At 36.8% G+C, this 14,648-nt stretch overlaps 1 protein-coding gene across 1 annotated transcript in view; it reads right to left on the minus strand.

Annotated features, from left to right (window-relative positions):
* Positions 1 to 14,648, minus strand: part of Atg2 (Autophagy-related 2) — a 616,887-nt gene that overhangs the window by 362,831 nt on the left and 239,408 nt on the right. Inside the window, exons 21-22 of the mRNA XM_090407292.1 lie at positions 4,241 to 4,407; positions 2,322 to 2,472 (exon numbers count right to left, since the gene is read on the minus strand). Of these exons, the coding sequence (XP_090263418.1) occupies positions 2,322 to 2,472; positions 4,241 to 4,407 (318 nt within the window). The remainder of the gene's footprint in view (positions 1 to 2,321; positions 2,473 to 4,240; positions 4,408 to 14,648) is intronic.

Here is a 14,648-nt window from a genome sequence, read left to right on the forward strand (position 1 = left end):
ATTAGGTCTTCTGAAAGCAACATCACTGCAGGTGTTCCCCCCAGGGCTCCCTACTACACCTCTGCTCTTTGCTATCTATATGATGTCAGTCATATATGTATATATGATTGACATCATATCATATATATGTGTTGCCATCACAATAGCCTGTACATAGATGATACTGCAAAATTGGTCTGCTCCTTGCAACCTATATTGACAACTGACCAACTGCAAAATGCAGTCTCAATATTAGGATAATGGTTCAAAAAAAATGGTGAATTGTTGTTAATGCAGATAAGAAGATCACTGCAGTGCTTTACATGAAGATGAGTGTCACCAGAGGGCAAAGTTGTCATGTTTAGCACCCTATTCCATGGCAACTAGATAAAAAGCTTCGCTTTACATCTCATAATGATCATGTCTGCTCAAAACCAAATAGAGCATCTATAACTGTTGCTGAATCGTCATAGCTGGCTAAGTACAGAATTCAAACTGCTGCTATACAAGATGCTGATTAGACCAGTCCTGATGTTTGGCTGCCATGGGTCGTAAGTAACATACAGCTTTACCGAGAAGCCGATATCCCTGAGATCAAAACTTTCCTGCACAAAAAAGGCTGCAAAATTCTTTGCTATCCAACCCTAATCAACCAAGCAGTAGACTACAGTGAGCACGATCCTGCAAATGACCCAAATCCACATAGAACAGATAAGTTTTTAAATCCCATGCCAGAAGCCCAAATTGAATAAGCCAAAGCCTCAATAGTATGCCTAGCCCCTTAAGGTCTACCACCTCAAGATAGAACAAATATCTTGGGACAAACATCCCAAAAACCATACCAAACAAGTAGTTTTTAAGGGGAAACGAAAAAAAAAACTCACTGGCCATCAATAGCCCATAACGGGAAAGCCAAGTACTCAATAATATTATTCATTAACCCAGAAATTTTGTTGCAAATCTGACAAAGGGATACAAGAGGACCACAGGTCCAATCATCAATCCATCTTGCCAGAACAGTTAACAGCAGAATTTTGAAGTTTACGTGATACCTAACTAAAAATCTTATTAATTGAAAAATATATAATATCCCCCCCCCCAAACTATGAAAGACAATTTTCACCTATATCTCTAGTTAATGTCTATCACAATCCTTGTGAGTGTAATTTAACATACTTTGTCCAGACTGCTTTGGCAGAAAAAGTATTAGTGAGCATCTGTATTACACTAAGCACTTTAAAGCACATTAGTTTAGTTCTGTGCAACATGTGCTGAGACTGAACACAGTATCTAATGAATGATGCCAACTTAATTCATAGCAGTCTTAAATAAGAATGAATGCCTCTCAATCCTGAAATCTGAGAGGATTTTCATCTTAGTAAAAATCAAAAATGTTACTAATCTTTTAATATTATCCTTCCAGGTCACAGCACCTGTGCTCTTTCTGGTTAACTGATAATTGTATTTTATTTTGTATTCTCTCTCTTTAAATGGCTGGTTTGTTCCACACTGATGATATACTGTTATTTTAATTGGAACATATGTTTCTTCTCTGAGAAAATGAAATGATTTTGTGTGTGTGTGTGTGTGTGTGTGTGTGTGTGTGTGTGTGTGTGTGTGTGTGTGTGTGTGTGTGTGTGTGTGTGTGTGAGAGAGAGAGAGAGAGAGAGAGAGAGAGAGAGAGAGAGTGAGTGAGTGAGTGAGTGAGAAAAAATATAATTTGTTTTCCTAGTGCAACAATCTTTATTACCAGAGGCCTAAAGTAGCATAAAAAATGTTTGGTTTTCAGAATAGATTTTCCAGCTTATCTTACTAAATACCCAAATTACTAAGGCACTAAAGGATTTCACATTTTCATGGTTGGAAATATTACAAGTATTTGAAGAAGATAACATTCTGTCTTTGATCAAGTTTTAAGACAACTGTACCAACAATCCTCACTATCCTAGCTTGTATCAGTAAAAAAGAGAAATTCAAGTGTATACAGCTAGCAGTCCAAACAATGATCCCCTGAAAATTCAAGTCTTTTCAAAATTGATTTCTTAGGAATTGAACTAACTGAACTTTTTGTTCAAGGTTTCAGAACAACAGACAATGAATTCTTTGTCTACTTTAAGTGATGAAAATCTTTAATCTGACCTACAATTACATACTGCTTTCAAGTTGTATATACAAAAAAAATTAGCGATGTAATTAAACTACTATGACTTAAAAATAAATTAGAAAGCACTGAAATGGAACCTAGAACCACATATTTATTAAAATTAAATCCTTTGCTTGTTTTAAAGAGGCAAAGAGTTAAAAAAACAATAGCAATTAAAAACCAACTAGTAAAAACTCACCATTATGATATAAAACACCTTTGTTTGCCTGAAAGCAAATATAACTTTCATTTGGATTACCCCTATAACATGATGAAGCAAAAAATGTTGTATCTTCAACACACATTTGCAGCTCTCCATGCTGACCTGGCAGAACATTGCTACTATTATCCTGGGGAAAAAAAATTTTAGAAATTAAAAAATTAAAATTTAAAAAATTAGAAAGGATATATATATATATATATATATGTAGAAAGGATATATATATATATATATATATATATATATATATATATATATATATATAATTTATTTCATTTATTAAATTACTTGTCATGACACAAAATTAAAACTTTTTTTCCTGACATATATGCTAGCAGCCAAAATACAGGGTGTCTACATTGGACCTCCCTATTTTCAAAGAATGGTAAAAAATCATAATGTGAAAATATGTAAGGTTTAGGTTGTTCAAACGTTCTAGAGACTCTACAGGTTTCATCCATAATTTTTTTTTTACAAAAACTTGGTGAGTGTTTCTTCTCATTTGTACAATTTCAACACCATAGTCCATACGCTTAAGTAGTAGTAACACATTGAAACTAGGAAGGTCCAATATGAACACCCAGTATTGTACAACAAGAACTGAATTCATATTAACTTGATCATATTATGTTTGTTGATTAGCACAAATATTACTATCCTTTGTATAACAGTTTTTTCAGTAACTGTCACTTAATTTAAAACTAAAAAATATATCTTGTAACATCTTTTTTCCTTCCCTAAATAGATTAAGCAGGGCTCTTTTAGTTCTAGCCTTTGGAAATCAGGGCACTCAGTTCCCATTTCTTAGTCCCTAGCAATGACAGCTGAGCAAATGGCTAGCAGTGATTTCAGAGGCACTAGAGTGAGAATATAGATGAAACTGCTACAATGTGACATACATGCTAGCACATTACATCCATGGCTTTCTCAATTTTGTAAAATCTCATGTACAAAATACTAACCAATATCTGTCTAAAACAGTGCAAGTTCTACATTTCCAGGAGAGCAAAACACCACTTATCTGTGGCACAGATTGACAAACTTCAGCTGACTTAAAAAAAAAAATTTGCACTCTTCATTCTTCTTGCTCATTTAACAAACCTCAGAGTGCCCAAACATTTAGACCTTCAAGAAATTCTGTAATCAATGCGCTCAACACTTATCTGAATGCTATTTTCAATGACGAGAACAATCAAGACACCACCAAAATATATTCACATCTTCTTTTCCAAAAAAACTTTCCATCCTTACTTTATCAGTCAAGTCAGATCACTTCTCCTCTTTTGCTGACATTTATTTCTAACCTTTCCTGGGATAAACACATTACATTCGTAGCTTCCTCAATGTCATGAAATTTGGTATTCTTTTCTGTTCAAGATATTACTTTCCACCTATCATTCTAACTTTATACAAATATCAAATCAATCCAATTTAGGATACTAATTTCATGTTGGAAATGATGACTTAAAAACTTCCATTCTTGATGTTGTCTGGAAGAGGCCAATTCAGCTAAATAATGATCTCCTCTCTCTCTGACAGACTCATTCTGGCTGCTGTGTCGCAGGTGGTCTGTTTCTGCTTAGGTATTTCTATATATATGCTTGTATATTCGAGTGAACTGGGATTACTATATTCATTCATCTGCTTTCCACTAAACCTATAAGATGAGAAGCAGCCACTCAGCATTCATTCACAGTCCAACCCATTTCTTCTCCTCTTCTTCTTTCAGACTAGCAGCCTTTCATAAGTAGGATTCATAAAAATAAATAAATAAATGCTAGCAGTTCCATTACATTTGGAAAAGAAGACACAGCTTTAGCAATGGTAATAATAATAATAATTAATGTATTTGATAAATATATCAAGAAAAAGTGATGCATCAAGAAATGTGCACTTACCCTGAGAGGTGTACACAGTGTTACCTTGCCATGAGCAATGTTTAAAGTTACAGCTATTTTAGTTTGTATACTTTGCTGCTGCGCTTTTCTCTGTTTGTGACGCTGTCTGTTCCACTGATCATACACAGAATAGAAAACACCATTACCTTCTTCATCTGAACTGGAGTCTGTAATAATTAAATAAGTTTTTGAATAAAATTATATCTAGGGTAGAAAGTAAAAGAGTATTATTTTTTAATATTAAAAAATTAAATATGTTTGTTTAAGTATTTTTTGGTAAATAGCCATGTGCACCAATTAAGCTGGATATACAATGTCTTTATCACAAGAAAACAGGTGATATTAATATAATCAACTCTTACATGTAGTAACTATAAGATTCAAGGACAACTGAATGACAGCCAACTCTTTACAATAACTCTTTCCAATATATCTGTCATCTAATGACATAGTTTAAGGCTTGATGACAAAAAAAAGTGAGCTGCTGAATCCCTATCCTATCCACTATGACGATACCCAATTGGGATATGGAATGTATATGAAAAAACAATGGCAGGTGAAGCCAGAACTAATAATGCAGTAGAAGGGATGGCATAACAACTAATTTAACCAAATGGTGAGCAAGAAGAGTGTTGATGTTTTCACTGTTAGACAAAATATAGAAGGAGCAGTGTGGCATTGAGACTGACCAAAGAAACATAAGGCAGAACATATGCAAGAAGACTAGCAAAAAATGAACAAATAGAGAATGTGGCTGCATCAAGAATTAAGAAGATGATCAGATTCCACTCTACCTAAAGAGTTTGGGATAAAATTTTGTTCCATCTGCATAACAAGGTTTATTTCATTTTATGTGTTATTGATAATTTTTAAATTTGGACCTAACCTGGACATTTTATAATTACAGTGGTACCTCGAATTACGAACCGCTCGACATACGAACTTTTCAAGATATACGAACTATTTTCATATCACATTTTGACCTGGAGATACGAACCTAGACTTGAGATATGAACCATGATGCTTTTCTTTTCAAATGAACTAAAGCCTGTTTTACATTATACTTTTTTTTAACTTTTCCCCCTGGTACTAGAAACAGGCTTAATGCAGAGTACAGCACCGCATATATGTATGCACGTTTAGCTGAGACGTGCTGAACCATCTCTAAGTGTAACAATTGTTATTACTACATCGTATTTATCTGAAATACGACGAACGCTGCACGTATTTGCTTTTTTGTGCATCTATTTCGGATTTGTGTAAACAAACAATACACTTCGTGAAGATTTTTTTATGTTTGTATTATGTGTACTGTATATATTTCTTTCTATTGTAGCTTCACGTTTATTTTCTGAATAATCTACCAGATAAGCATCATTTCACTGATCAACGTATTATTTTGGCCCCAACTTGGGGTCAAAGAAAACTAAGAAAGAAGAGAAGAAGAGAATCACAATAGAAATTAAGAAATAGATTGTGGAAAAATATGAAAAAGGAGTCAGGCAAAGTGATCTGTGCAAGCAGTATGACTTGTCCAAATCCACTATAGCAACAACTGTCAAGAAAGCAGATATTTATAAGGAACTGGATGTGGCCAAAGGAGTATCTATCATGTCATCTCAAAGAAATAAAGTTATGGAAGAAATGGAAACTTTACTATTTGTCTGGATTAATGAAAGGAGATCATGTATCTAAAAACATGATCTGTTTACAAGCTCAAACTATTTACAAAGATGTTTCGCAGAACTTGCCGTCCACTAGAGTAGCAAAGACATCGGCAAAGAGTTTAAAGCTAGCAAAGGATGGTTTGAGAAATTCAAGAATAGAACCAGTATCCACTGAAAGGCTCGTGAAGGAATTTCAGAAACTGATGAAGTCAGAAGGTTACAGACCAGAACAAGTTTTCAACTGCAATGAAACTGGGCTTTTCTGGAAGAAAATGCCTAAGAGAAAGTTCATCAGTAAGGAGGAAATGGCACTGCCAGGACACAAGCCAATGAAAGACTAACTTTGCTTTTTTTGTGCCATGCCAGTGGTGACCTGAAGGTAAAACCTGTAAGTTTACCACTCTGAAAATCCTAGAGTTTTTTTAAAAAAAGGCAGAAACTCAGCGTTATGTGGAGAGGTAACAGAACCTGGGTAACCAGGCAATTCTTCTGTGAGTGGATGACAAAAGGTCTTTGCTCCAACAGTGAAACAGTATCTACAAGAAAAGAGTCTGCCTGAGAAAGTTCTTCATATAATGGACAATACTCCAGCACATCCACCACAGTTGGAAGATTTGGATGAAGAGTTTAATTTCATCAAAATTAAGTTCTTGCCTCCTAATACCACTCCACTCCTACAACCAATAAATCAATATGTTATTTCCAACTTCAAAAAGCTTCATACCAAAGCTCTTTCGAAGTTATCACCAACATAGAATTAACCCTCGGGGAATTCTGGAAGATTCACTTCAATATTATTCATTGTTTGCATCTTATTAGTCAGGCACTGGAAGATGTTTCTGAGAGAACTCTAAAATCAGAATGGAAAAAGTTATGGCTTGAGGATCTGAATTGGAAGGACTTGAAAGTGATATTGACATTGTAGATACAGTTGTCTCCCTGGGCAAGACCATTCATTTGGAAGTTGATGAAGCAGGCGTAGAGGAGCACAATGTTGAAATGAATGCTGAAGAGCTACAGGAGTTAAGAAGAGAGCAGGAAAAAGAAAGGGATGAGGAGGAAAAGCAAATGTCTTCAGAGAATGAAGAAGACAGCAACAAAAAGGGAGCAATTCCAACAAGTGTTGTAAAAAAAAATCTTGCAGCACCAGGGTGAATTGCAAGCAACGGTTAACAAGTGGCATCCAAACCAATTTCGGATGATATCAGTGATTAATGACAATGTCATCAATCATTTTAGAAGGGTGAAATGAAACAACAGATTCAGTCAATGTTGGATAGACTTTTTAAACCTCCCTCACCTAAGAGACAAAAAGAAGCAACTGATGACAACAAATCGAAAATTCCTGAACCACCAAACCAGCCACAAGAAAATAGATTTTTTTTTTACAATTTCATGGAAGATGATTTTCATATGGGATGCTTAAGCGTCAAAGCTGTATAACTGAGAAGAGACCTCCACATAGCCTTTAAAGGAATGCAGAGAACCGACCAGAGCTTCTGACCTAATGTCCAATCCTCACCTTCTCATGGTGCACCCTGTTGAGTATCTACTTGGATAATGAACGAATGAGGATGGGCTGCAATTTGGGATTTAGGCGACTAAATTGGATTCTTATTGGTTAAACCAAAATAAAAAATGATGGTACAACATGACAAAATTTCATTCTGGCTGGGGCGTCGCCTGGTTAAACAAGGCCCCCGTTGTTTTCCCCAGGGAACCAAGGCAAACAGCGAAAAGTCAGCTACTGGAACAAATCTGAAACCACACAACAACTCAACATCACCAGAGTTAAAGATTTGTACTATCAACATAAGAAGCTCGAATGGCAAAGAAATGGAGCTAGCTGAGGAATTAGATAAGTACCAGATCGACATAATACTGAAACAAAAAAGACCAAAACTGGTGAGATCTTTCTGAGCAATAAATACAAAACATTATATTCAGGCAATGACAATCAAAGAAAAGAAGGAGTAGCTATAGTGTTCAACACAAAATACGAGGCTAATCTTCTTGAATGGTAGTCAGTCTCAAGTAGAGTGATGTCAGCAAATATGAGAATGGGGAACTGGACAATGAGATTTATTTGTGCCTATTGTCCCACAGAAGGTTCTACTAAGGTAGAAGTGGAGGAATTTTTTGAGACTTTAGAAAAAGCAACTGACACAATGAAAAAGGAAAAGTTGGTCCTTGTTGGGGATCTAAATAGCAGAGTAGGAAATGATTGTGAGACATACAAAAATATTTTGGGAAAATTTGGAGAAATGAGCAAAGCTAATAATAATGGCAAACATCTGTTGGATTTCTGCTCAGGATATGGACTGGTTATTACTAACACCATGTTTCAACATAAAAGTGTGCATAAATTCACATGGAAAGAAGAGGCAAGGAATAAGAAAAGTCTCATTGACTATGTTATTGTTGATAGTGATGTTTTCTCCTTGGTGCAGGACACCAGAGTGTACAGAGGATTTGAAATTGGAAGTGATCACTATTTAGTCTTGAGCAGGATAAAATTGAATTTCACATTGAAAAGAATAACATGTAAGAAAGTTTTAAAGTGAATAAAAGTTGAGCACCTTTCAGTTGTGAACCGTAGACTAAAATACACAAAGATTATTGAAGAAAAAATGAAAGAGTTTGAGAACAGGAACCAAACCTTGGAGATTCAGTGGCAAGCGTTGAAGAAAACCCTGATTGATTCAGCTAGAGAGGCATGTGGTGAAATTGTCTGCAAGGATAGAAAAATTAGAACACCATGGTGGACACAGGAAGTTAAAGAGCCAGCGAAGGAAAAGAAGAAAGCATATCAAAAGTTCCTGTCAAATAAGTCAGCTTGTGCTCTTAGAGAATACAGAGACAAATGCAAAAATACTAGACACTGTGTAAAACTAGCTAAACAAAAGTCATGGGAGGACTTTGGCAAAGGAATATAAAAAATAAATATCAAGAAGGTGGCAAAATATCCTGGAGGTTGTTGAAGAAGCTGGAATGGAGGAAAGAGTGCTGTAAAGGGAATTAGAGATGAAAAAGGTGACATGAAAATGGGAGAAAAAGATATCCTTGAAGTATGGAGTAATTACTTTGAAAACTGCTAAATGAAACAAGCAGTGATGACAGCACAGTGATAAAAAAACACTGACCAGGCATGCAGTCAGGATTACATATCCATAATTGAAGTAGAAAAATCCATCAAAGGCTTGAAATGTGGAAAGGCAGCAGAAATAGATGATATTCGACCAGAAATGCTGAAGTATGGTGGCATAAAAGTCTTACAGTGGCTGCACTGCATAGTTCAGAAAGCCTGGACAGAGGGACGTATTCCCGATGATTGGAATAGAGCTCTCATAGTTCCCATATATAAAAAGGAAAATAAAACTGAATGTGAGAATTACAGAGGTATATCCCTACTGAGTGTTCCAGGTAAGATATATGCAAGTATACTTGAGAAACGGTTGAGAAGAATTGTGGAAGAAAAGCTTGGTGAAGAACAAGCTGGAATCAGGTCAAATAGAAGCTGTCAGGATCAGATCTTCACTTTATGACAAAGAGTCAAGAAAGCATGGGAATATAACAAAGATCTGTATTTAAGTTTTGTCAATTTGGAAAAGGCATATGACAAGGTGCCAAGAGAGAAGCTATTCAATACGCTACAGTTATATGGTGTCAATGGGGCAGTATATCAAGCAATACTTAGTCTTGATTTGAGTTGTAAGTCAGCAGTTAGAATTGAAGGAAGTACAGAAAGATGTTTAAATGTTAAATCTGGTGTGAGACAAGGATGTACATCCCCTCTGTTATTCATTATCTATATGGATCACATTATGAAGGAAAGTGGTATTAAACATGATATCAAAATTGGAGATGTTAATGTCAGCTCTTTGCTTTATGCAGATGATGTTATACTTCTAAATAAATCCGCTAAAAGTCTGCAAGATTCTCTGACTAAATTGAATAGCTGTTGTAAGAGATACGGTATGAAGGTCAGCAATAAAAAGACAAAGATCATTGAAAATAACAACTGGAATGGAGAACCTGTGGAACAAGTAAAACATTTCAGCTACTTAGGCACAATTTTTACTGAAGATGGGAAATTAAATATAGAAATAGACAACAGAATCAGCAAAGCTGGTATGGTAGGTAGTCAATTGAATAAATTCATATGGAATAAGAGAGAAATTAGTCGGAACACTAAATTAGCTATATACAAGACATTGTTCAAACCAGTTTTAACTTATGGATCTGAGAGCTGGGTCAGAATTAAAACACTTGACCAAAGACTAGAGACTGCAGATATGAGTCCTGAGAAAGATTATAGGCATGAACAGATGGGATCAATGGCAATATCATATTAAAAATGAGGATATTAGGAAAGAACTTGACATTGTCAGCATCCAGGAATGCGTTAGCAGAGGTAATCTCAGGTGGTATGGTCACTTAAACAGAATGAGTGATGAAAGATTAGCAAAACAACTCAGAGGAAGACCAAGATATAGGTGGATTGATATGGTACAAAGTGCCTTAGATGATAGAAATATAAGATCTGATAATGTTGGAGTCTTAAAAAGTAAGAGACTGATTTGGAGGAAAATTGTGGATAGGAAGTTAGTAATGACGTAATTTTTTTTCATGTAGTACTATCATATCCTGCACACCCTTGAGGGTAAATGGCAGGAATTTGATGATGATACTGATTTTCATACTAATCATGTAAAATCAAAGATTTCATAAATAAAAATTAATATGTAATGGTATACAAAATACATAATTATTGTGTAAAAATGCTCCTTGTCCATTTCTTTGCATTTTCTTCATTTAGTTGAGAGCAGTTTTTTTTTTTTTTTTTTTTTTTTTTTTTTTTTTTTAATGTTGAGTCCATACACGAGGGCTTGGTAGATCAACCTATAGTACATTAGTACCGTATAGAGGTTGAGAAAGAAGGTTATTGTTCACATTGGATTTGAATGACTGCATATATTATTCCATAGGGAACACATCAAGAGGTAGACTCTTCCATAGTATAGCGGTTGTAGGAATGAAGGAGGAGAAGAAACTTGTTCTGTGGGTTTCAAGGTCCACCGTGTAAGGATGTTGAGCAGTAGCTGCATGTGTTTCAACGAGATTAGTACTAAGTAGGGGAATTACTGATGCTATTTCGGATGAACATTTTCCATGGAAACATTTATAGAAGACACATAGTGCAGAGACCGATTGGCTGTGTGAAAGTGGGGGTGGGGTGAGTTGGTAAGAGATGGGTCATTAATAAGTCTGATTGCTCTCCACTGTATGGAGTCGAGCAATTTGAGGGAGCTTTTGGGGGGGCCTACCCCATATGTGGGAACAGTATTCAATGGTTGGGCAGATTTCTGAATTTTATAAGGTTAATAGCTGTTCAGGGGTGAAGTAACATTTTGAGCGAAAGAGAAATCCTAGTTTTTTTAGAAGCTGAGGATGCAATGGTTGTTGTATGTTTATACTAGAGAGGCTTGATCTTCTTCTTCTTCTACGCGTTATTCCCGCTTCCTATGCAGGGTCCACGTGCTACTTTTAGATGCGACTTCTTGTTAGTACTACTCCCAACCGACCCGTCGCCTGGTCTGCCGCTGGGGGGGGGGGGATATATTTTGACTGTAGAGGCGTATGTTCACGGGGCCGGTTTGCCTGTTTGCAGGATGAAAAAGGGCGGAAAAAACCCTACTGACCACGCCCAATACCGGCTAACTTGGCTATGCCTGAGGAAGATCCTCAAATTCCTCACGTCTACAACGGGAATCGAACCTGGGACACTCCTTCCCCAGGCATATGGTTGCGAAGCGCAAAGCCACTAGGCCAACCGCGCGGTTTCACTAGAGAGGCTTGATGTCAAGGTAATTCTAAGAAGGGAAATCTCAAATTGTCTGGAAATTTGAGTATTGTCAAAAATAATACGGGGAGAAACTGGTTCTTTTTAATGAGAAATGAGACAGTACTGGGTTTTATTTGCATTGAAATTGACCAGGTTATCTGAACCCCATTGGAGGATGGCTGGGAGGTCTCAATTAAGGGTAGTGGATGTTGTCTGTAGGTTGAGGAGAGTTGTGTGGAGTAAGGTTTATCAAAAGAAAGGGAGGAGTGCAATGTGCTGTCATCTGCAAAACTGTGTATTGGGTTGGAGATAAGCTGAAGTAGGTCATTGATATATATATATAGTAGGAAGAGGATTGGTGAGAGCATAAGGAGCAACCCGCCCACACAGTGAGCATCCAGAAAGAAAGCTGGCAATCCAATTACTGAGGTCTTGAGATAGACCAAATGATGGCAGTTTGTTTAGTAAGCCCTTGTGCCAGACCCGGTCAAACACCCTGGAAATATCAAGTCCAACTGCTTGAGATTCGCCAAACTTCTCCATGGCATTTGACCAGAGATGGGTGACATATGTGAACAGATCACCTGTTGATCGGCAGTGATGGAATCCATACTGGTGGTCGTTTATTAGACAGGTAGCTTCAAGGTAGTGTAGGAGTTGGGAAACAATGAATTTTTCCATTACTTTAGACAGGACTGAGGTGAGCGAGATGGGGTGGTAGTTGGACGGCAGTGACTTATTGCCCTTTTTGAAAATGGGTTGAATATAGACCAATTTCCAGGCTGTGGGATAGATACCACTGGAGTAAGACAGTATATATATAAGCGACATAGGACAGGAGACAGTTCTAGTACGCAAACCTTCAGGACATTTGGAAGAATGCCATCAGGGCCAGGAGACTTTTTTTGTGTCTAATTTAGACAGTGTTTTGCTGATCTCTTTCTAGCCAAAGGATATGGTGTACATTGTATGTTGGGCATCTGGAATGGTTAGGGAACATTTGTCATTGTCGATTGTGCATGGATTGGAGGCAAAGTGTGAGGCCAGGAGATTAGTCTTTTTCTGTAGGAGATGATGCAATGGAGCCATCTGGATATGATAGAGGTGGAAATAGTGTTGGGCAGTAGGTATGGCCGATTGCTTTGGCGAGAGACCAAAAAGCTCAGCTGCCATTTGGACAGGCTCCTAATTTCCTGCTTTTTGCTCTTTCTAACTCTGTTTTAGAACCATTGATTGTTTTTTTGCATTTGTTTCGGACTTGGGTATAAGCTCTAAAGGAGGTTAGGGTTCTTGATCTGAGCCAGTGATGGTATGTTTGGTTTTTTATTTGTACTGCCTTGGCACATGTTTTGGAAAACCAGGGTTTAGTTAGGAAATGGCAGGTCAGAGTACTGTGGTGAATGCATGATTCCATGCCAGTGAGGATTACTTTGGTTATGAGTTCAGTGCATGTGTTCGGGTTGGAAGATCGGAAGCAATAGTCTAACCATGGGAATGAGGCATAGAAGTTGCGGAGGCTGTCTCACTTGGCACTGTTATAATGCCACATTACTCTTGTATGGGAGTAGCTGTGTAAGCATTGTTGCATGCAGGAGGAGATGAGCACTAGGTTGTGGTCAGAATGTAGAAGGCCCATTACATTCACTGTGTATTTGGAAGGGTCATTGGTCAGTAAGAAGTCTAGGGTGTTTGGAGAATGGTTTGTGTTATTAGGTATTCTCGTTGGCATCTGAACGAGTTGTGAAAAGTCATTAGTGATGGTAAATGTTTCAGCATCTCTGCCTGCAAGTACAGCTGGAGGAAGAAAGCCAGTTGGTATTGTGGACATTAAAATCTCCTAAAAGGATTATTTCACTGTTGGGAAAGTGGGACTGGAGAAAGGCAATTTTTAGGAAGAGGAAATTAAAGAGCTCAGAGTGGTCGGTTGCATTTGGGGAGCAACAGAGACAGCATATGAATTTGACTGAGTTGAGTAGGGATATTTTCATCCAGAGAAGATCAAATTTAGGCGATTCTAGTTTGGGTGCTCTCTGGCAAAGGTATGTCGGAACGGATGTATACACAGACACCTAGGTCGAAAGGAGTTAAAGGGTGTGTAGTTTGGAAGGTTCAGATGAATAATGCTTGAGGGAGGTGATATCTAAGTTTCTGCCAGAAAGAGTAGGTGGGGTTTTGTAGACTGCAGGTGGTAGTGGACACAATTAAGGTTAGAGTTTAGACCACAGATGGTAAAGTGGATTTGTAAGGTTTTGTGAGTCATATGTTTGACTGCAAGGGGGGATCCAGCAAATTTCCTATGAAGTGCATGCATAGTGGTCTCCATAGCGGCTGCTAGTGCCGTCACTTGGTTTTTGTACCAATTTAAATTGTCTGTAGTCGATGGTTCAACTGTAGTCACCATTTTGAAGTTTTTCTGCAAGTTGTCTTCGAAGATGGCAAATGATAAATCTAAATCTGGAAACAGATTAATTGATTTCCCATGAAATTTTGAGATACGAACCGCAGTCAGGAATGAATTAAGTTCATAAGTCGAAGTACCATTGTATTTAACATTCATTTTATCAAATAATATTTTAAGTGCAAGAAAGACTTCTTAAACTTGGATGTAACCTATGTATTTAATAATAATTTTATCTTTTTACTATACCAATTAACTATAGAAAACAATGCAGTATACAGTAAATAAGATTTTGCTATACTGAAAGTCAACTATATGACTATAATCAAATAATGAGACTTAATAAATTTCCACAGTTAATCCATATATGCGAGGGTGGTCTCTGAAAAGTTCTCGGCCTAACAATGAAAACACAAATTTATAATTTCAAAATTATTTTTATTTTTCAACATAATCTCCCTTAAGACTAATACATTTATTCCAGCGATGTTCCAGTGC

Source organism: Typopeltis vanoorti, chromosome 17 (assembly GCF_054136105.1).
Source record: "Typopeltis vanoorti isolate ZY-2024b chromosome 17, IOZ_Tvanoo_1.0, whole genome shotgun sequence".
Classification (NCBI taxonomy): domain Eukaryota; kingdom Metazoa; phylum Arthropoda; class Arachnida; order Uropygi; family Thelyphonidae; genus Typopeltis; species Typopeltis vanoorti.